Raw genomic sequence first — 23,274 nt, 5'->3', positions numbered from 1 at the left:
TTTGCATCTACTGAGGTAATCATATGGTTTTTATTTTTCAGTTTGTTAATGTTGTGTATCACACTGATTGATTTGTGAATATTGAAGAATCCTTGCACCCCTGGGATAAGGCCCACTTGGTCATGATGTATCATGTTTTTAATATGTTGTTGGATTCTGTTTGCTAGAATTTTGTTGAGGATTTTTGCATCTATGTTCATCAGTGATATTGGCCTGTAGTTTTCTTTTTTTGTGGCATCTTTGTCAAGTTTTGGTATTAGGGTGATGGTAGCCTCATAGAATGAGTTTGGAAGTTTACCTTCCTCTGCAATTTTCTGGAAGAGTTTGAGTAGGATAGGTGTTAGCTCTTCTCTAAATTTTTGGTAGAATTCAGCTGTGAAGCCATCTGGTCCTGGGCTTTTGTTTGTTGGAAGATTTCTGATTACAGTTTTGATTTCTGTGCTTGTGATGGGTCTGTTAAGATTTTCTATTTCTTCCTGGTTCAGTTTTGGAAAGTTATACTTTTCTAAGAATTTGTCCATTTCTTCCAAGTTGTCCATTTTATTGTGATCTCTCCATTTTCACTTCTCATCATCTCTTCCTCGATTGCCCCTGTCTCCTGCCGCCCTCTGGGGGCATCATCAGCATCAGAGAGCAGGTGCCTGGGCCCGGGTGTCTGAGATCTGCGTGGCCAGGCAGACACAACGCACCAGCCTCTACTGGGCTGTACCCTCCCCTCACCTGACCACATGCCCTGGCCCCGAGGCCTTTTGCTTCTGTTTGAAGCTCTCACTGGCTACAGACAACAGCAGTCCACCGCCTATTGGTGCACAAGTGTTGGGGGGGACCAAGGAGGACCCTTTCTGCTTGCCCTCAGCAGAGACACCAGTTCACAGCCCAGAGAATTAATGCCTGAACAGCAACAGTCCTTGTGAATGACAGCACTGAATCATACCAACTGGACCTGATGGTCCATACCACTGGGCTGATGTGCTCTGGAGGCTCTGGGTTAGGGTATCAGCCTATAGGCCACCCAATCAGTAAAAACTGGCCCCCTTTTACTGAGCCACATTCTCAAGGTGGCTGAGAGGCTTCTGCTCTCTACATCAGCAAAGGGGTGATTCTGTTCATCCAAGGGATGGGTATTAGGCTGTTTGATCTAACATGAATCTTTTCCTTTATGGGAAGCTGGGATGAATATGTTCAGGCTCAGGAGGTGGAGAGGTGGCATGATGGCCAGGTGGGGCTGCAGGTGGTATCCCCAGGCTTAAGGACACAGCGCGTGACTGTGTACAAACTGAGCCCCCCAACTAGCACATGACTCCCTGACAGCCGTGCTCGCGTGCAGCACCCTGTTCTGCTGTTTACAGAGCAAGGAGGAGGTGGGGGCTCAAGAGAGCACACAAGCTTTACTGCCAGCTTCTGCAGGGCAGGGGAGTCCACTCCCAGCTGGACTTCTGATAGTCTATGGAAATCATGCTACTTGATGGCTTGAGGCTCTGAAACCTCAGAACCCCGAGAGGCCAAAGGTCAAAATTCAACAGGCCTCTTGATGGCACAGGACAGGACAGTATGGCTGGGCCCTGGACTTGCCCCTTAATTGTTACAAACAGGAAGCTCACTTCTCCCTCTTGCATGTGGCTTTAAAAGTTGAGTCTTAGCTGTCGTGTGCTCGTCTTCCTCCCCTGGGAATATCCTTCCAAAACAGCGGGAGCTGATGGGAAGCATCATCTCATTTTCGGAATCCTGGCTGCAGCTCTCAGGTGCCCCCAACCTAACCTCTGTCTCCCTCTGGCAGACCCTTCACGCTGCTCCTCCCCTTGGGGTCATCTCTCCACTCACATGTCACCAGCTCAGGGAAGCCTCAGTGCCTCCCAGGCTCCATAATTTCTCTACTACGTTCTCCCCTAGCACCTCCCTGCTCTTTCTTTTATCCTAACTTACATCATGGAACTGCAACTACTAGTCTGGCTCTGAGTGGCTTGAGAGCCCTCAAGAGCAGGCCCTTGACCACGTGGCTCACCCCTGTGTGTGGGGCACCTGGCTGGGACAGAGAAAGTGACACAGAAGAGTTTGTGCTGCATGACTGGCCAGTGGAGGGTGGGCCACGGATGGGCAGGCTGGTCCCCCGAGGACCAAGAACAAGGAAGGAGCAGCCAGCTCTGAGCACGCTCAGGGCATCTCTCTCTCAGCCAGGCCCCCAACACAGCATGTGGCCAGTAGGGTCACCAGAAGGGCCAGACTTTGGGCTGACCCTCCCTTACCCTCCCGCTGCACAAAGGGACTGGGGTGGCAGCTGGGACTCGAGTTTATACTGCTGGCCTGAAGGAGGGCAAGTGCCTGCCTTACAGGCTGTCCCAGGCTCGCCTCACTCCTGTCTGTCCCTCCCTTGTCCCAGCACCCGAAGGGTACAAAGCAGCAGAGGGACCGACACTGAGAGAAGGGCTCGCCCCATGTGCTAACGGGACAGGGACAGGCAGTGGCAGTGCAGTAGGGCAGGCCCGGCTGGCACCAGTTTCTGATCAGCTGCAGACACGGCAGCACGTCCCCCAGAAAGAGAGGCAGGGGACCACCCACTCTTCAGACAGGCCCTCCACTCCAGACCCTAAGGGGAGTGGGCCATCCGCCCTGTGTCCAAAGGCATGGGAAATCCCTTATGAATTTTGTAAACTTGATCTTCCCCATCCATCCACTTACAGATGATAAAGAGTCAGCATCTTGAGATTCCTCTGCAACAGAAGACCTGTGCCCTCTGTGAACTGACTTTTCTTTTTAAATCTATTGAAATCAGGGCTCAAAACACCATAGGAGAAGAAGTCATAAATGACAGAAACCACCCCCTCCTTTTCCAAGGCTTCTGGGTGTGTTTGGGAGAGAAAAGCTCACAGAGTTTGGAATTAAGCAAAGTGCAAATATTCAAGAAGCTCTTAATCACCACAAATTGGCATTCTTGTTCACTGTGATTCCTTTCTCTGAAGACAGTCCCCGATGCTTTGAAAAAGCAGCTGTGTTCCCCCCTCCCTCCCTCCCTTCCCTCTGCCTGGCAGAGAAGGAGCCTCAGTGACAGCAGACTCCCGGGCTGTTCTTCAGTGAGCAGCTCTCTGGCACAACTTGAATCACTACTGGAAATATACAGAAACTTCCGCAAATATTAACTGTGCCTAAGGATTCCTGATACTTGGAGGAAAATAATTCTGCTTTCGAACAGTGAAGATGTTTAACAATATTTTCCAATCCAGATTTAAATTCTAGAGAATGGTTTCTTACTGGTGACCTGCCTTAATGGTACTCAAGAGCTTCGTGATGCTAACCTGACATGGCTTTCTGCTGGTGCGTCTTCCTCCTGCATGTCCGACTGTGTACCAGTGTACCTCTCGGTTTTCAATACATCTACTTGTCTCTCTCTGAATGGGGAAGAGTCTGCCTTTCCAGCAACGCAGAAGGAGCAAAACCAAACTGATGAATCTCAAATTCCTACAACAAGAATCGATTGTGGGAGAGGTAACTTAGGAAAAAAGTCTCATTGTTTTCAAATACAGATCTACCACATGAGCACAGCTAAAGAAAGGATATTTTATCTCACACCAGTCAGGATGGTCATCATCAAAAAATCTACAAACAATAAATGCTGGAGAAGGTGTGGAGAAAAGGGAATCCTCTTACACTGTTGGTGGGAATGAAAACGGGTACAGCCACTAAGAAGAACAGTAGGGAGGCTCCTTAAAAAACTAAAAATAGAGCTACATTTTGACTGAGCATCTCACTCCTGGGCATGTACTTGGAGAAAACCAAACCATAATTCCAAAAGATCCACGCGTGCCAATGTTCCCTGCAGCACTGTTCACAATAGCCGGGAGCAACCTAAACACCCATCGACAGATAAACGGATAAAGATGTGGCACATACACACAATGGAATATTTCTCAGCTATAAAAAGGAACAAAACTGTGCCACCTGCAGAGATGTGGATGGACCTAGAGAGTGTCATATGGAGGGGAGTAAGTCAGAAAGAGAAGAACGAACATCATATATTAACACATGCATTTAATAAGTGGAGTCTAGAAAAATGGTACAGATGAACCTATCTGCAAAACAGAAATGGAGACATGGATGAGAGAACAAATATATGGACACCACGGGGAGAAAGCAGGGTGAAATGAATTGGGCGATTGGGATTGACATACATACACTATTGATATGTGTAAAACAGATGACTACTGAGAACCTACTATTTTGCACAGGGAACTCAATGCTCTGTGGTGACCTAAATGCAAAAGAAATCCAAAACAGAGGGGACATATACATACACCTATAGCTGATTTACTCTGCTGTACAGCAGAAACTAACATAACATTGTAAAACAACTATACTCCGATAAAAATTTTAAAAAAGGATATTTTGTATTTAGTCATTCAGCAAGAGATGCACAGAGGGCAGACCCTTTTAGAAAGGCAGGGGGTGGTCTCAGAAGCTAGAACTCAGTTGTCTGTAACTCCAGTTACAAGTGTGTGCAAATGCTATTTGGAGGGAACAAGGGTAAACTCACATCCTTGAACCCCTTCAGGTCCATCGAGACTGCCTTTATGTCCCTCCCACTATTTTACATGTAACTAGTTCTACTGGATTCTCTAATGCAGAAGGCTTCTGAAGTCATCAGCCCGACCAATTCCAACTCCACCCTGCTAACTCTCAGGTACCACTATGGGATCAATGTGAAATATGATACTTTAGAAATCTGCAGTTAAGAATCAAGTAGATTTGTTTCAACTTGGAAATAACTCTGTATGAGCAAAATTCAAAACATGAGCATCATCAGAGAATAATTTTCCACCTAGTATATTAGCATCAGAAAAAGCACTCTAAACCAAAGAAAAAAGTCAACAGTCAGGCCCTCTTTTTGCTGGTGGAAAGAGCCCTGTTGTTCAAAGAGGGAATATATGGGCTAAATCTGTCAAGAATAAATCTCCTCAGATGGATGGTCTTTCTTTAGTATTTCCAAAACATAAATACCTATTGTGGTTATGTACATATAATGGAAGCACTGGATTTGGCCATGGAGTTATTTTACCTAGCTTTCCTCACTCTTCCAGGAACAAAGTGTGGACCACTCCTGCGGTGTGTGTAGGAACACGGGAGGAACAAGGTCTCACGTGGCAGACATGTTCAACTCCAGACTCACAAAATCCCCAGGCGCCATTCTCAGCATTGTAAGAGAGGGTCAATTTCAAAACCTCTCTCCAACAGCACCCTTTGAAAGCAAGATGTCACCGAATACTGTCTCTCATGTGAGGCTTGAACTGCTACCTGTGTGTTCTTGGAGGGGATAAGCGTCGCCTGTGGTGGGCGCAGACTGAGTAGTAAGCAGCCTCGTCATGATGCCACGCTGCTCCCCGTCTCCAGGAGCAAACTGGAGGCAACAGTGGGCCAGGCATGGCTGTGTGCTAGGAGATGCATCCGGGGAGATGGGGGGGCGCCGTATGCAAAAGTTTGACCCCAGATCAGCAACACGGCCCAGCTCTGGGGCTGGGACTGCATTGCCGCAGCAGCTACATTTCCAGTTCGTGGATGCGCTAGGCTCTGAAAGCTTCTGGAGGCTTCTGTTCAGACTCTGAAAGATGCTGTCTACAGTTCTGAGTCGGGAAGAATGAGCTCTTCCTGCCAACAAACATAAACAGAAATGCCCAGTGCCCTGGTTCTTCATGAATCTTCAGAGCATCTCTACATTGTGGGCCAGGAATCTTCTAGATGTCCCTCATTAAGGAGGCAGTGTGACCTCGTTATCACATGACTAAGTTAATTACAAGGCTGAATTAGAATTTTTCTGGCTTAGAAACAACAAGGTCTGGGTGGGGCTCAGGCTGAAGGGCACTCTTCTGCCTGTGGTTACACACAAGTTTGGTGCACATATTTTAGGGTGTAAGCAGGACCCTGGAGGACATGCTAAAACACCCTAAATAAAGGATTCTGTTGAAGTGCCTTAGACTTGTCCAACTGACTACAAAAGCATTTATAAATTGATGGCACTTCACCCTGAACTGCCTTCAGCGGTCAGTGCAGCATTCCTGTTATTTGACACACTTGAAAGTAATAAGATACATACTTACTGGCCTTTTTTTATTCCTTTGAATTAGTCCAAATTAATGAAGCTTCAATTTTATCACCAGGGACAGATATCTCTGTCATGCGTCTTCTCTTCATCTCAGAAAGGGATTCCATTATTTGATTAGAGGAGACTTTCCACTGGCTTGCCAGCATTCCTTCAAGTTTTACTCAGATTAAGAGGCAGTTTGAGTCTGATTAGAAGTCTGCATCCGGTCCCTCTGCCTGTCACCCTGGGCTAGGTCAGAACCTAGAGATCACCCTGTGCAACAGTGTCATTTTTAGATGGGGACTGAGGTTCAGAGAAGTGAAATGATGCCCATGTGTTACAGCCAGCTTTGCCCAGCACCGACCAGGATTTCAACCCTCAACTTGACACCTTAGATGAGGTTTGGAATCAAAGCACTGTCTGATTCCTGCACTTCCCACAAACACACGTCTATTTATTCTTGTCAAACTGTTATGTGCCCTGTGTGATCCTAGTGAGACACCTGCCATGAGTCTGGCTTCCAGTACGGGTCCAAAAGGGCAGGAGGCAGATTATCTGGTCAGTTGAAGAAAACCATTTAGTTTACTCAGCAAAAAGGGAACATTGTACATAAAAACTCAAATGAACTTTTTGGCCAACCTGATATCATCTCCCAGTTTTTATCCTTTAATCTCCAGGTTTAAATTTACTAGCAGTAATTACCCCTAATCTCTGCCTGTAATCACAACAGCACTCAATATGAAGTCTTCCTGCAGCAATTAAAAAAAAAAAAAAGCACTCATTTTTTTTTCATGCTAAACTCTGATATCTAATTAGTACAATAATAATTTGCCCCCTTATCAGGATAATTGCAACTTTGAATATATATTTTTCAGACTGGAGAGCTCTGTTGCACAGGCATCTTCTAGAAGACTGAATGCAGGCCTGTTTTGTTACTCATTCATTTGTGACTTCAATCATTACTGTAAGCGCATCTTCTACAAAACGAATGCTAAATTATACATTGTGTATCTTTTCCAAGCACATTAGATAAATTTTTAAACAGACCAGGAGGAATGATCATGTCACAAGCTTAAAATAAACTAAGCTACCAGGTGGATTCCGTAACTTCATTTAATATTGATAGCAGCTCCATTTAAATCTTGAAAAAGCAAATACCTTTAATAAATTTCATGTGAATAATTATATATTTTGATATAACTATCATACAGGAGTGTGTACATATATAAATCTATAGGTAGAATTATATACATTTCAATATATACCATATATATTTTTTTCTTCTCATATTTTTCTTTTTAGTAAAACAAACCAGTTTTACTTGTACATGGATGTGCGATGCTACATTAAGTCCTGAGTGATTTAAGGGATCATTAATAAACTACAGTAAATTCTAGTCTTGCAGCTAAAGATCCAGTAGATTCAGTAACAAAAATGTGAACGAAGTGTTTAAAAATACGCATTCAACGAGGAGCTCGTTTTGTGCTTAGCAGAGAAAGCTTGAACGTGCACAACAGCCATTTGGTAAAAACTTCTTGAATATTCAAGATTAAATGAATATCCTATTTCAATGGATTTATAGAAGCTGATGTAACCTACATCCAATGTGTCAAGCATGGAAGACTCCAGTCATGATTGGACTGAAAATCCCTTTTGCAGAATGTGAAATTCTGTGTAAACATCGGTGCTTAGGGATTATACAAAAAGTTCAGACTCAAATGGGGAGAAAGGAAAATACAATGAAATAATTTAAAATGCTTTTCTTGGGATACAGCCAGCCACATGGAAGGGATATTAAAAAAATAAGAGTATTCTGGTGAAAGGGGAAACCAGATGAAAGTCGTTTGGGAGGTCTGACCAGCCACCCACCAGGGAAGCCCCAGGCTGGCTCGGCTCCAGGGGCCCAGGGTGATGGAGCCTCCAGGACGGACTCTGCACACAATGAGAAGGCCACATTCACCAGGGCTGGGCAGGGGCAGCCGCCCATCAATGTCACCGCTGGCCAGCACGGCCCGGCTCTGCTCAGGCACTCGGAGGAGGCGGGGAGGGGTCCAGGCCCCTGGCTGGGGGGCTGCTCGGATGAGAAGGCACTGTCTGGTGAGGCTCCACCTCCAGTCCTACCCTGTCCCGTGGCTGCTGTAGTCGAAGACGCCCTTCTTGAAGAACGGCGAGAACTCACACACAGTGTGTTTGGACAGCGTCTGCCCCACCTTGTCGATGTGCAGCGGGGACGTGGCCGACTGGAGCATCACGCCGAAAAAGTCCCTGAGGTACCGCTGGGGAGAGACGAGAGGCAAAAACACGGTCAAGACACAGGCAGGGTGGAGTCGGCGGGCAGGAACTTCTAGAAACAACATCCCTCCTGGCATGGAGGGACTGCCACTGCCATTAGAAACAGCGCAGGGACCCTCCTCTGCTGCCTTCCCCACATTGCACCCACCTGGGGAGCAGCCACGGCGTCAAGAGTGTGGGTGACACTTCTTGGTTCTGAACTCATAGGACATGTTGTCTGCAGACAAGCCCGGGGAACGCTGGGCAGCGGGCGCTGAGGGTGGGGTCTGCTTTCCAGCATAGTGCCGGTAGTTAATATCCCACTTTTTTAGTCAAGTTACATGTGCTAAGTCACTTCAGTTGTGTCTGACTCTTTGCAACACTATGGACTGTAGCCAGTCAAGTCGTGTCCCCCCACCCAACTCACTAGTAGAAAGACCACTAAGAGGAAGGAGAACAAAACTGCTAATGGTCTGCACGATCCTAAATGCACATTTTTACTATTATTGACCGGGGGATTTTTGCAGAAACTAAAGTCTCTGGAACTAATATGCCTTCAGTCAATAATGTGTCAAGTGGCACATGCCCTCTCTGCTTTCTAGCCTTCTTTTACACTAAGGGAAAAGTAACACTGTGGGTGAGAGGGTCCATTGCAAACACGAATATTTACAGACCAACCAGTAAAGGAAGCTCTTGCTGAGATTAATTGCTCTGAACACCATGCTCACCCGCACCCCAGTCTTTGCACACGTCTGTGGCAGCACTGGCCAGCTCTTCTGGCACCAAACTCACAAAGCTGCTCTGAGTCCAAGACCCAAGATGCGGGGGCTGAAATCAGACACGGGCACCAGCAAGATGTGTTAACGGAAAAGAGAACATGCAGAAATATTTAATACTGTTCCGGTATGGCAAAGGTTACCTATAATTGAAAATGGGGTGCAGGGGGCAGTCGTTTTAGGCCTAAATCTTTATTACTGTCTCAGCTTGTTTAAAAAATAAAAATCCTATCACAAACTCAGAAGTTAAACATAGTAATCACGGACTCTGAGTAACAGAACAATTTTGTCTACGAAACACGGTCTAGAACAGCAGTTCCCAAGCAGGGGTGATCTGCTCCATAGACATTTTCACGGTGGGAGGTGGGTGTGTATCTAACAGGAGGAGGCCAGGGATGCAGCTAACATCCTACAAGCCTCTGGGCAAAGAATTATGTACCCCAAATGTCACTGGTGACACAGATAACGAACCTGTGGCCTGGGGGAAGCCAAATTCAGCTGGCTGAATGAATAGCCCATCTCAAATTTACCTCTTTGCTCAAGGAAAATCTGTTAGCTAAAAGACCTGTATATAGAAAACTATAAAATACTGATGAAAGAAATCAAAGAGGACACAAATATATGGAGAAATATACCATGTTCATGGATTGGAAGAATCAATATAGTGAAAATGAGTATACTACCCAAACCAATCTATAGATTCAATGCAATCCCTATCAATCTACCAATGGTATTTTTCACAGAACTGGAACAAATAATTTCACAATCTGTATGAGAATACAGAAAACCTACAATAGCCAAAGGAATCTTGAGAAAGAAGAATGGAACTGGAGGAATCAACCTGCCTGACTTCAGGCTATACTACAAAGCTACAGTCATCACAACAGTACGGTACTGGCACAAAGACAGAAACACAGATCAATGGAACAAAATAGAAAGCCCAGAGATAAATCTACCCACCTATGGACACCTTATCTTTGACAAAGGAGGCAAGAATATACAATGGAGAAAAGACAATCTCTTTAACAAATGGTGCTGGGAAAACTGGTCAACCACTTGTAAAAGAATGAAACTAGAACACTTTCTAACACCATACACAAAGATAAACTCAAAATGGATTAAAGATCTAAATGTAAGACCAGAAACTATAAAACTCCTAGAGGAAAACAGGCAAAATACTCTCCAACATAAATCACAGTAGGATCCTCTATGACCCACCTCCTAGAGTACCGGAAATAAAAGCAAAAATAAGCAAATGGGACCTAATTAAACTTGAAAGCTTTTGTACAACAAAGGAAACTATAAGCAAGGTGAAAAGACAGCCTTCAGAATGGGAGAAAATAATAGCAAGTGAAGCAACTGACAAAGAATAAATCTCAAAAATATACAAGCAACTCCTGCACCTCGATTTCAGAAAAATAAACGACCCAATCAAAAAAGGGGCCAAAGAACTAAACAGACATTTCTTCAAATAAAACATACAGATGGCTGACAAACACATGAAAAGATGCTCAACATCACTCATTATCGGAGAAATGCAAATCAAAACCAGAATGAGGTACCATTTCACGCCAGTCAGAATGGCTGCTATCCAAAAGTCTACAAGCAATAAATGCTGGAGAGGGTGTGGAGAAAAGGGAACCCTCTTATACTGTTGGTGGGAATGCAAACTAGTACAGCCACTATGGAGAACAGTGTGGAGATTCCTTAAAAAACTGGGAATAGAACTGCCATATGACCCAGCAATCCCACTGCTGGGCATACACACTGAGGAAACCAGAATTGAAAGAGACACGTGTACCGCAATGTTCATCGCAGCACTGTTTATAACAGCCAGGACATGGAAGCAACCTAGATGCCCATCAGCAGACGAATGGATAAGAAAGCTGTGGTACATATACACAATGGAATATTACTCAGCCATTAAAAAGCATACATTTGAATCAGTTCTAATGAGGTGGATGAAACTGGAGCCTATTATACAGAGTGAAGTAAGCCAGAAAGAAAAATACCAATACAGTATACTAACGCATATATATGGAATTTAGAAAGGTGGTAATGATAACCCCACATGTGAGACAGCAAAAGAGACACAGATGTATAGAACAGTCTTTTGGACTCTGTGGGTGAGGGCGAGGGTGGGATGCTTTGGGAGAATGGCATTGAAACATGTATATTATCGTATGTGAAAAGGATCACCAGTCCAGGTTTGATGCATGAGACAGGGTGCTCGGGGCTGGTGCACAGGGATGACCCAGAGGGATGGGATGGGGAGGGAGGTGGGAGGGGGGTTCAGGATGGGGAACACATGTACACCTGTGGCAGATCCATGTCAATGTATGGCAAAACCACTACAATATTGTAAAGTAATTAAGCCTTCAATTAAATTTATAGTTTCTAAAAATCCAACACCTAACTCTTTGTGTTTTATGGAAGTATCACTGATGCCCAGTGGCTGAGTACTCTTCCAAGGCAGGATTTGCAGAGTGCTGACACACGGAGATGTCTGTGAAACCAGCACCAAAACAAGGTGACAGATGTTCAGACCACGCCCAAAGGGGTCCTGCATCACCCAATTGTAGGTCATCTTCATACTCTGCCTCTACCTACCTTTTTTTTTTAAATTACTGTAACACCCATTACCTGGTGAGCAAGGCTAGTAATCCAGAGAGGAGACTTGAAAGCAAGGATTTTAACTCAGACTGTTTCCTGTGTTCAATATTCTTAACTTCCTGATCTCATAGTAATCGCTCAAGAAAGGCTCTCTAAACAAAAAGCAGGTCAAGGTAAGAAGCTGTCAAAACTAATTGCTAGAAAATGGACACCTTGCTCTAGGACTTATTTGCATCAAAGAAGCAGAAGAGAACATGCCTTGACTTTTCTGGGGGGGGCAGAAAAGGTGGGAACATTGACCTACAGGGACCTGGGGTCCAACAAACATGGTTACTGGGAAATACGGATGTGGCACGAGGGGGACCAGGGGCCGCCCCCGCGGGTGAGCTGTGACTGCACCCCCTTCGCGGGGTGAAGCAGGACCCAGGCCATCACCTCAGAAGCTCCCGTGCAGACCACGTCCCCATGGCCACACTCGAGCGCAGACTAATGTCCACAGCGCCTGCCTTCCAGATGCATTCTAACGGGACGGAAGGGAACAGATGATGTATCAACATTTGTCAACATTAGTTCACGAAGCAGGGGTCCTTTTTTAAAGGGCCAATAAAACCTGAAGGGATAATGAAAAGAGAAGTAATAGTAAAAGCTAGAAATAAAGTGCAAAGAGAAGGTCCTGGAGATCCCCCTTCCCTGCCTGGGGAAGCACCGTGAAGAGAGAGCAAGGAAGCAGCTGCCTGTGATGGCTTTCCTTAAAATGAACGCATCAGCATGCCTTGATGAAACCTCCAGAGAGAGGGATCTGATCCAACTGATTCTAAACATTATGGAAGAGCTTCTTCTCTGCGAGATGAGTCTCTGCTCAGCAGAATCAGGTGGCCTTGGCTCCCTCGTCCTAGACCGCTTCCTTGGTCAAAGAAAGGCTGTGAGTAGGAAGTGTTCTTTGCGGAGACCTCAGGGTGCTCTGAAGTGAAGAGGTGACGTGTGGCCTTGGCTGGCTGTGTCCAGAGCCCCAGACTTGCAGTAAGCTGAGCAAATTCTTTCTGGTGAGTGACGAACCCAAAGGACCAGGGCTGGGACAGGGGACACAAGTAAGAACTAAAATTGCAGAAAGTGCCTGGGGTCACAGACAGCATCTCATTCTCTGTAATCCCCCATTGTCCTGGGCCCACTGCTGAGTTGGGGGAAAGTGCTTACAAGCAACCTTGATGACTAATATTGATGAGTTCATTTTTAAAAATTGAAATGTACAGAGAGAAAATTGCATCCATCATGAATGTATAGCTTAATGAGTTTTCAAAAAGTGAATGCACTGGTGTGCTGAGCACTGGGCTAAAAAACATTACAACATTTTTAGAGCCCTGGCAGCCCTCCCCATACTCTGTTCCTCCAGGGTAACCGCCACTCTGGCTTCCTGTGCCACCGATTAGTTTTGCCATGTTTTGAACTTGATACTGATGGGATCCCACAAGGTGCACTCTTCTGTATTTGGTTTCCACTGCTTAACATGAGGTTTGTGAGACTTGTGCACCTGGGCGGGTGCACTGTGGTCTGTTCGTTTTCACTGCTGCATAGTATTCCACGTGCCCATATCCACCCACTTACTGAAGTGGAGGGGTATGGAGGGGTGATGGGTTTGGTTCTTTTATCTGAGCTTCTTCAGTAATGAAATCGATTTCTGTATAACGGTGTCGGGTGAATCAACTTTATTACTATTCCTACAATAAAGGAGCTTCCCCTTAGGGCTTGAGGCCTCGTCTAATGTACTAGAACTCCGCTACTGCATGTATATCAATATACATCCTAATTTTATATAAAATACATACTTAAGTACACACATTTATATTAATAAATTCTGCTGCCTCTGCTCCTAGTATTTTCCACAGCACCTGTGGCCAAAGGGAGAAAATTAAAGTGTTTCCTGTCAAAGCTCTCTTTCTAATGTCGAATCCAAAGACACCCCCCCCCACCCTCCCTGGTGTGTGAAAATAAGTCCAGGAACTGAGACACCTCCCCCAGGGCAGTTTACTTTTTACAAAACTCAAGGACACCAGGAGTTTATGTGTTTATCAGGGTCAGAAGGGCAAAGTAGGAGGAAGATCTGTGAAATCCAATATCCAATTTCTGTTTCTTTCACATGGCTACTTCTCCATGAAAATCAGAAGAGCAGACAATTTCGATTTCTGCAGCCACTGTTGTTCAGTCGCTAAGGCATGTCCAACTCTCTGCAACCCCATGGATTGCAGCACACCAGGCTTCCCTGTCCTTCATTATCTCCCTGAGCTTGCTCAAACTCATGTTCATTGAGTCAGTGATGCCATCCAACCATCTCATCCTCTGTTACCCCCTTTTCCTCCTGCCCTCAATCTTTCCCAGCATCAGGGTCTTTTCCAATGAGTCAGCTCTGCATATCAGGTGGCCAAAGTATTGGAATTTCAGCTTCAGCAGCTGTTAGGGATCACAGAAGGCCCGCAGGACACCTGGCTGCCCTGGTGGCGGGGTGGGGAGAGGTCACATCCAAGTCTCTGCTCTGTGAAAAACACCCCAGATCAGGGCTGCTGAGGATGGTGGCTGCAACTGCCATGGTTGGGAGACATTCCAGCCTTGCCTCAGAAAGTCAGACGAAACCCAGTCTTCTTTCAGTAAGACTGCAAATCAGGAAGTGAAATGCAGAGCAAGAGGGGGTCTGGGGATATCTTGAAAGTGAGCATCCGAGGAGATGGGAGGGACTGAGAGGAGATGGAGTCCAAAGAGAGGCAAGGGGCCAGCTGGGGGATGGAGAGAGGGGAGGGGATGGGATCAGGGGTGGTGGGGGAGAGAAGAGGAGGGAGAGGGGAACCACACACCACGCTGGGGATGGAGGACCGTGAACTGCTTTCAAAGTTGGCAAAAAAGGTTTAAGAACAACAGATATGTTAGACATTTATCTAGGTTTATTTTAGCTGCTTGGACCGACACTATAATATAAGGCGTTTTCTTATCAATGCTTTTGGAAAATCAAATTTAGATGACAAATCCTTATGGCATACTTCAGTACTGATGCACAGCACCTTGATTTCAGAAACTGTCTTTCTTCTACAGGCTGTGGGCATATATATATATATACATGTATTTTTTAAGTCAATCTGTACAGGGGCCTTGAGAGGGGTGGGGGAGGCAGAAGTTACTAGGAGAGATGGGCCCCCATGGGTCTGCGCCAAACAAAATGTTAAATGTTAAATGGCTTGTGCCCCTCCTCCAAGAACAAAAACAAAATCCTGTAAGGAACCATGAGCTTTCAAAAGAGGAGGCCAAGAGAGATCAGTAGAAGGATGAGGGGCACACAGATTCCCAAAGACACCCCGCAACAGGCTTCTGACTCCTCTCCAAAGGGGTGCTTTTTGTCCTTTAACTCTTACTTGCCGACACCCCTGAGCTCCTTGGGAATGTCCCCCACGTGCATGCACCAGGCCGGCCAGCTATCACCTCGTCCTCTCACAGAGAGACCATTGATCAACAGCCTGTAATGCTCCAGGCACGGTGAGAATGTTTAATGGTCTATTTCATTTAATGATCACAACAGTGTATGAGGCAGAGACTATTACTATCTCCATCTTCTCAGAGAAAAAAAACCACAGTCCAGGAGGCATAAGTAACATCTTAAAGGTGACAGAGCGTGGGAGTGAGGACTCACACCCAGCTCTCTCAAGTCCAGAGACTGGTCTCAGTCCCCAGGCTCCATCCACCAGCCCCCTCTTCTCAGGCTGACCCTCTTCTCCGGGTGCTGCCATCTCACTGATGGCACTGGGTGTCTCAACTGCTTGGGCTTAGTAAATTCCACAGCATTTAGTACTGCCTGGGCCAGATACTGCCTTCACTGGCCTGACGGTGCTCTCATGGGGACAGGGGTGCAGGGTTGTCTACAGTGAATGCTCCACGCAAACCTGGGGCAGAGGCCTCCTTCCTGTGATGCTTCTATCTTCTACGCACCTCTGCTCACATTCCCAGACCTTCCTCACAGTACCTTGCTGGGCACTGGTCATTTCTCGGCCACCCTTCTCCTGTTTCCCTTCCCAGACAACCTTCAGATTCCCTTCTGAAAAAAAAACCTCTCCATTCTTTGAGGATGGGTCATCTGGCTGACTCAGGGCAGAGAGCTGGTGCTCTCCTCCTCTTCATCTTCTGGGATGGGCTTCTGTAGCTAAAGAGCTCATCAAGATACCACACAGAGCCTGCAGGGTGCAGGGTCCTCTGGGGCAAGCCTCTCCCAGACTGCAGAGCTGGTACCATGGAGCATTTCAAGAGTTTCCGTAAGAAACCCGGGGCAGAAGCAGGAGAGCTCTTGGTCTGTCCATTCCCAAGCCCACTTGCTCACAAGGACCACAGTTGTTTCCTACTGTTTGCCATCAACACCCCTGGGGTGTTGGCAGGTGTCCGTCAAGTATAAGAGGAAATCTTCCACTTACAACACACCCAGTTCTGGGGGTGGGGGCCTGTAGTGGGCTCAGGGCATCTGCCCAGGGTGCCTCTCTTAGGACAAGGTCCATCTTGGGAGGCTTTCACACATACTGTCTCAGAAGGGTCAGCCCATGCAAGAGGTGCATTCCCAGCCAAGCATTCAGCTGGAAGACTCCCGCTCCAAACCCAGATACACACACGGGCCAATCTTTAAAATTCAACACCATTTCAAAAGTCAACCACTAAACATTATTAATCTTTTGAACCAAAAACACAGGCTAATATGGTCTATTGGCTGTGTTAATGAGTTCTGAAAGGCGAAACACACTCCCTACAGCAATACAGGGCAATTCAGCAAGAACTTAGTCTATTACCTTAGAGCTTTAGCCTGGTACCTCAATCAATACACTGCATTAAGGGGGGAAAATGAAATATAATGTGCTGCTACACGCTACTTCACTTTAGACACTTTTGATGAAGGTCATTATATTAACATGATTCACGTGTGACCTATAATACGATTTCAGTGTCGGCTCTGGCTAAAAGGAAAAGTACTTAAGTTTCTGGAATAACTTGGGTAGAAGCTGGACTTGAAGTAGCTTCTCCTGGGTTTTTCACCTTGGGAGCTTCTGGATGAAACGCTAGTCTGCTCATAGGGAAGACCTCATGCTCTACAGCTTATCCAGGCAAAAACCTGGGAGGTCACAGGGACGTTACATGGTGTGGCCGCTCCCATCTCGCAGCCACTCCCCTTTCAGGTCTGTAATCTGGAAGGAAGGGCAAGTCTGAGAACAGGGAAAGGAGGGAAGGTGTGTGGTACCTAGGCTCACTGAAGGATGTGAACAGGAAGCACGGCCAGCGTGTGGAGGGCTCAGCCTGGGGAAAGGCAGGGTCTGAAGGAGAATCTTGGGGGCCTTGAACCTGGCTGTCGGGTCTGCAGGTATTTGTGTGAAGTCTTTCCGGGCTCAGGAGCTCCTATGACCCCTGAGACAGTCTAAGGAGGAGGACAGGTGTCTGTTTCCACATAAGAAGATTGAGATCTCAGGAGACAGGGCCTTAGACAAGGGCAACAACTTTAAGAGACAAAATGACTGGCTCTTGAGATTCAGGAGAAAGTCCTCGAAATTCTCAAGGAGAATCCTTTAAGCCTGCAATGTTAAGGTATAAATGTAAATGTATATGCAGCCCCTTTCTTTGGGGCTGTCCACTCCCTGCTCGTGTAGGCTCAGAATTTACCCTGAATTTCAATCAGCCACACACGCATGTGAGGGTGCGTGAATGTGTATGTGTGTGTATAAGATGTGGGAATGAGACTAGGACCTCAGAAGCATTTGAAAGACTTCACCTTTTTTTATCTTTTGGCTTCCTTCCTTCTATTTTAATTAACGGGGGGATAAAATCATTTTATGTTATTAAAAAGTTTCCGCTTTAATAGGGCTCATGGCTGTAACTGCAGCCTACTGCTTATTTCATGGGCAATATTTCACCCCAGCTGTGTCATCTGAATGATTTCCCGGCCATCTCATTGTTGTGGAGCTCTTTTCATTTTACAAAATTTTAACACCAATCCATAATTTAATTTAAAGTTATTGAAATTATTAAAATTGAAATGTTCTTTAAAAATGTAAAAGGGCTTGAGCCACCTTTCCACCATGACATATTAACAGAGAAGGCATTCCTCATTTCCAGAACTCATTAGCCATGGTGGCAGCTTAAAGGCAACTCTCAGTCCAATAAGACTTAGAGGTTTCATTTACCTTGGAGTACCTGGAGAATTAATCATTGATTGATGGGCTCTGCAGATGAATCTGGCCTGGATGGAGACACACTGGGATATTTCTAGACCCCAGAGAGGTCTAGTCACCACTGGCCACGTGTTATGAACCAACCCAGGCAGGTTGATATTATTCATGGTCAAGTCTTCCCAGTTTTAAACTCCCATACATTCTACTCTGAACACCTCTCTCTGGCTATTTTAAGAATCCTAAAATTTGTCTCCATTGGATCAACCATGGTGGGTTCCTTTCCCAACATGCTTCCAAATGTTCTCCATGCTCTGATAAAATTAAGGACAGTTTTTGACAAGCAGCTTACTCCACCACTGCACAGTTACTGCATACTTGCTTCCCACGAAGTCGTGTGTGGGCACATGGGTGTCCAGTGCTAAATATGACAGACACAGAGCCTGCCCTCCTAGAGCACCTGGCTGCCCACAACATCTCCTCGTGGTTCAGAGTCATTCTTCCTGGTGCTGTGCTTCCATTATCCAAACCCTGTTCATCCTTTAAGGACTAAATCAAGGCTTATTCTCTGTTGATGCCTCTCTCTTCAGACCCCATTCACGAACCCTACAAACAAATATTTAACTAAGAGCTTTCCTCCTGCCAGCGCTGCTAGGGATTCAGTGAAAGACAAGCTTCATTTCCATCCTGAGTAACATGCAGGCTTTTCAGGGAGATTGGACAGGGAAAGCAGGAATTAAAATATGGCTCAAAAAAAAAAATAGGAATGAGATTTTTGGAGCACCTAGGAAAGGCAGCCCTTGGGGATTGGAGACATTTATGCCAAGACCTGAGGGGTGAGTAAGAATCAAGCCCGTGAAGACATTGGAGAAAGATTCTGAAGGAAGCCTGTTCCGGGCAGAGTGGGTATAAAGCCTCACAGTGGGGTAGCAGAGCTTGTGGCATGGCCAGTGGTCCAGAAGGACTGCACTGTGCTCTGTTTAGCATGGGGGAGGCACTTCTGCAATGCACTGCCCACCAGATTAGTTCTCAACCAGGCCTTAGACCAGGGGTCCAGTATGTGTCCTGCCAAACTCTCTTCTCTCTGAACCATGGAGCCCTGCCAGGACAAGTCCTGTGACTTGTTTTAACCTCGAGAATGCACTGGAGGTAATGCTGAGAGTGAAGAGGTCACCTTGCAGGTTCTGGTACCCTGGCTGAGCCTAGTCTTTAGCGCAGCCATGATCCAAATGCTGCCACATACAAGTGCCCTGACCTGACAGTGACACTTGGAAAAGATGAACCACCTGGTGGAGCCCTGCCCATGTTCCAGAATCACAGTATCATAAGCAAAAAAACTGTAGTTTCTTTAAAGCACTCACTCACTTTTGGGTAGGTTATTATTCAGTAAGAGATTACCAAAACACACATATTTGAGAAAAAGGTAAAAGGTGAGGGAATAAATGGTATTAGTCAAAACTGAACAGAAAAAGTTTCTTTGGTTTCTGTTTATAATTTATGACTAGCCATAAACTAAGATCATGGCATCTAGTCCCATCACTTCATGGCAAATACATGGGGAAACAGTGGAAACAGTGGCTGACTTTATTTTTTTGGGCTGCAAAATCACTGCAGATGGTGATTGCAGCCATGAAATTAAAAGACGCTTACTCCTTGGAAGGAAAGTTATGACCAAACTAGGTAGCATATTAAAAAGCAGAGACATTACTTTGCCAACAAAGATCCATCTAGTCAAGGCTATGGTTATTCCAGTAGTCATGTATGGATGTGAGAGTTGGACTATAAAGAAGTCTGAGCGCTGAAGAATTGATGCTTCTGAACTGTGGTGTTGGAGAAGACTCTTGAGGGTCCCTTGGACTGCAAGGAGATCAAACCAGTCAATCCTAAAGAAGATCAGTCCTGGGTGTTCATTGGAAGGACTGATGTTGAAGCTGAAACTCCAACACTTTGGCCACCTGATGCAAAGAGCTGACTCATTTGAAAAGACTCTGATGCTGGGAAAGATTGAGGGCAGGAGGAGAAGGGGACGAGAGAGGATGACATGGTTGCACGGCATCACTGACTCAATGGACATGAGTTTGGGTAGGCTCCAGGAGTTGGTGATGGACAGGAAGGCCTGGAGTGCTGTGGTCCATGGGGTCCCAAAGAGTCGGACATGTCTGAGCAACTGAACTGAACTGAGCCATAAATTACAGTCCTATTCTACTTCACGCCAACCTCTTCCAACCTTTTTCCGTATTTCTAATGAATAATTCTGTTTTTGCAGGTACTTCTTTTCTACCCTAGGTTTTAAAGTAAATACTTAGAATAAGTAGTCATCATTTGAAATATGGCATTTATTTCTTGATGTTAAATAGAATTCTGAGAGCTCCCACTTAAAATTCATCAGGGTGAAAATGTTAGTCTGTGATTACAGAATCCGAACTATTCATTACAGCTATTCATAGAATCTTCTTTATGAGTTTAATGACATAAGCATATTGTATTGAATTATTGTGGTACTGCATCAATTGGACTCATAAATTTAATATACTCAGTCTGGTTCACATATTTTAATAAAATCTAGCAAGCTTTAAAAATTTTATAAGGGATGTGCATTTCAAGTCTATGTGATATTCAATTTTTATAGGTTGACATTTTGGCTTGGGGTATTAAGTAGCTTCAATGATCCTGATGACCCAGCCGGGTCGAGCAGCAAGGTCAGGGTGAAACCCCATAAACAAACAGACCACATGAGAAAGCCACTGTCTGCTTGAACTGAGAAGCTTGTTGAGCCTTTCTCCAGAGCACAAGTCAACAGCAGTCCCAAATTTTCAGTTTCCAGACCGGAAGAGAGGAGTCAAGTGTTTGGTGCCCCTGTGAGCCAGGAGTGACGGAGTCTCACGGGCCACACTCTCAACTTTGTTTGGTGAAAGCAAAATATGCCAGGACACTGGGAGGAGCCCAGCACCCAGGGCTCACTCTGGTTCTTTGACTTTTGTTCACTGGGTCTCTTTGTAAGAGATTGGTAACCGGCTAAAGCCAGATGCAGAGCAACTTGACACCCTCAGCACAGAAGTGAGGTTGGAAGAGAGCCCTGGAGATACACTTTGGCCGATGGGATCACACGGCTGCTGGAGTCCAACTCTGCCCTGTAAGCCAGCTCCTCAGGCACTTGGTTACCATTCAGCTACCACGCTGGGCGTGGGGACATTACAGCACAGGGACAGAAAGTCCCTGAACTCCTCTGCTTCCTCACTGGACTGTCTTTTAAGGATCAGAATATTAAATGAGCTACTGTCTGTAAAAGCGCTTGGGGCACGGCCCAATTCACAAGGAGTATTTATTAAGTCATTGACGCTATTATCTATACAGTTTGGTCCTCTGGAAGTTGTTGGGCAAATCTGTTAACTCTCTCTTCTTTTACAAGGGCATAAAGCATGTAAGTATTTAATGTTCTCTCCTTCAAAGGAAAGTAGAGGACAGCAAGAATCTGGAATTTTTTTTTTCCCCAAAGTCACCTAGTATCAGTCACTGGCAGACCCTGTATTTCAAGAGTTGCTTTAAAAGAAGGCTGACTTCACATGTTTTTCAAAATGGGGAATCATATTAAAAATAAGTTAAAAAAATCTAACTATAAGGTAAATTAACTATCCTCTGAAAGATCATTTTGAATAATGAGATTCTGTAAAGTGCCATCTGGGGAAAAATCATAAAACAAACTCCAAACCCTATTCTTTTGTTTCTAAGCCCATGACTCCTCCCAGCTCAGCATAAGCCTTCAAAGAGGTTCCTGACATCTATAAAGAGAAGGACGACTCCCAGTGACCAACGTAACTGACAGACTGAACTTGCTGTGTGGCATGTCCTGGCTACAAGGCACTTAAAGGACTGGTCCTAAAACACTTGAGAATTACTGGCACCCCCAAGCTCCCACCCCTTGTGCAGCCCGGAAATGGGGTGCAGTGAGATGCTTCAAGACCCTGAATGACAATCTCGTCCCTTTCCACCAGCCGTGCCTGTGGGTGAGCAGGACGATCCTTCCCTTTCAAGTCTGACTTAAGGTCCTCTGTACATCGATGGCAAGTGTTCCCTGGATGGCCCTGAACTGGACCATTGTTGAGTAACACTGAGTCCCTGAACTCAGGGCCAGGGGGTAAGCTCTGGAGACTCTGGGGGAGGAAGACCCACTGCTCCTTTTTTGTTCTTTGGGCCAGGAGCTCCTGATGATCCCCGAGGGACTATTTGCCTGGCAAATTATCCTCCTGCCTTGGGAGTTATCTCTCAGGGTCCACACGCATCCCTGCATCCCAGGGGGGAGCCACAGTCACGTCCCAAGTATGAAGAGGACTGTGGCCCCGAGTGTGGTGGCCTGTGACCCTGCCCCACAGAGAGGATTAGCTGGAGATTCGGATTATCTGCTCCACTGACCCCCTTCACAGGTACTGAGGTGTGGCGATGACAGGGAAGGTGGAGGCGGGGAGAAAAGCCAGATCAAACTTCTTTAAATGCACCATCTCTAATTTTCAAAAAGGACAGAATAGGTCGATAATTCATATAAGGAAATGAAAATAAATTCCTTTATCAAACAGATTATTACCTACAGAGTCAAGCATCTCAATGAAAAATATATATACGTTCAATCTGTGTGCTTCCTGAAAGACACACTCAACAGAGATGGCCATTAGGTAATTAGATCGCAACAGACAATAAAAGGCGTGGGTTTTCTTTCCTTAGGACCTTAGCTTGTAGCAAAACATCATGGGTTTAAGAGGATCTTCTTTCTCTCAAAGGGTTTTACTTATTTACTATAGAGAATGAAGTCTATCAAATCAATTTAGAACTCAAACTTTAGAAACTTTTACCACTGTCCTGGACAGCTCCTAAAACCCGAGGAGCCCCTGCAGAAGAGAGTGAAGGATGCTGCCAACCCGGGGCACAAAAACATATGAGCTTCCCTGGACACCGGCATCTGGCTGGGAGAAATGCCAAAGAAACCCGAAACTCCGTAAGCACCGATTTTTCAGTCGTCGTGACTTTTCCTACCTGTGACTGTTTTCAACTGTAGGGCAGGACAAGCAGTGCAGTGCAAGTTAAAGGGGACTGACAGGATGCGGGTAACGAGACGAGCTTACAGATCGAAAGAAAACCTCGCCAGTTAATGAGTCCTGGGGACAGCAATAGGGCCATTTAATTGAAGAAACAGGGGGCTAACCTGACACCATCCACAGACTCTGCCACAAGGAAACTGCCCAGCCAAGTACGGAAGGTCAGTTTATGGGAACTGTGCTATTACCTGGATACACCCAGACTCTTTCAGAGGAGGAACTGCAGATAAATGCAATTGTGTGAACTGGAAAATGAGCACTATAAATGGAAAAGGAAAGGGGAA

General features: G+C 45.7%; 1 protein-coding gene across 8 annotated transcripts in view; it reads right to left on the bottom strand.

The window, feature by feature from the left end:
* KIF16B (kinesin family member 16B) overlaps nucleotides 1-23,274 on the bottom strand; it is a 394,203-nt gene that overhangs the window by 80,982 nt on the left and 289,947 nt on the right. For 7 of the 8 annotated variants that reach the window (XM_081556493.1, XM_081556494.1, XM_081556490.1 and 4 more), the window contains one exon: nucleotides 7,163-8,343. In XM_081556493.1, the coding sequence (XP_081412619.1) occupies nucleotides 8,185-8,343 (159 nt within the window). In that variant the 3' untranslated portion in view covers nucleotides 7,163-8,184. Of the gene's footprint in view, nucleotides 1-7,162; nucleotides 8,344-23,274 lie in introns of those variants that run through there. The other variant, XM_081556498.1, reaches the window with a different exon arrangement.

Source organism: Giraffa tippelskirchi, chromosome 13, assembly GCF_054371585.1.
Source record: "Giraffa tippelskirchi isolate mGirTip1 chromosome 13, T2T-mGirTip1v1.2.pri, whole genome shotgun sequence".
Taxonomy (NCBI): Eukaryota; Metazoa; Chordata; class Mammalia; order Artiodactyla; family Giraffidae; genus Giraffa; species Giraffa tippelskirchi.
This window is presented reverse-complemented; position numbering and strand designations above follow the sequence as displayed.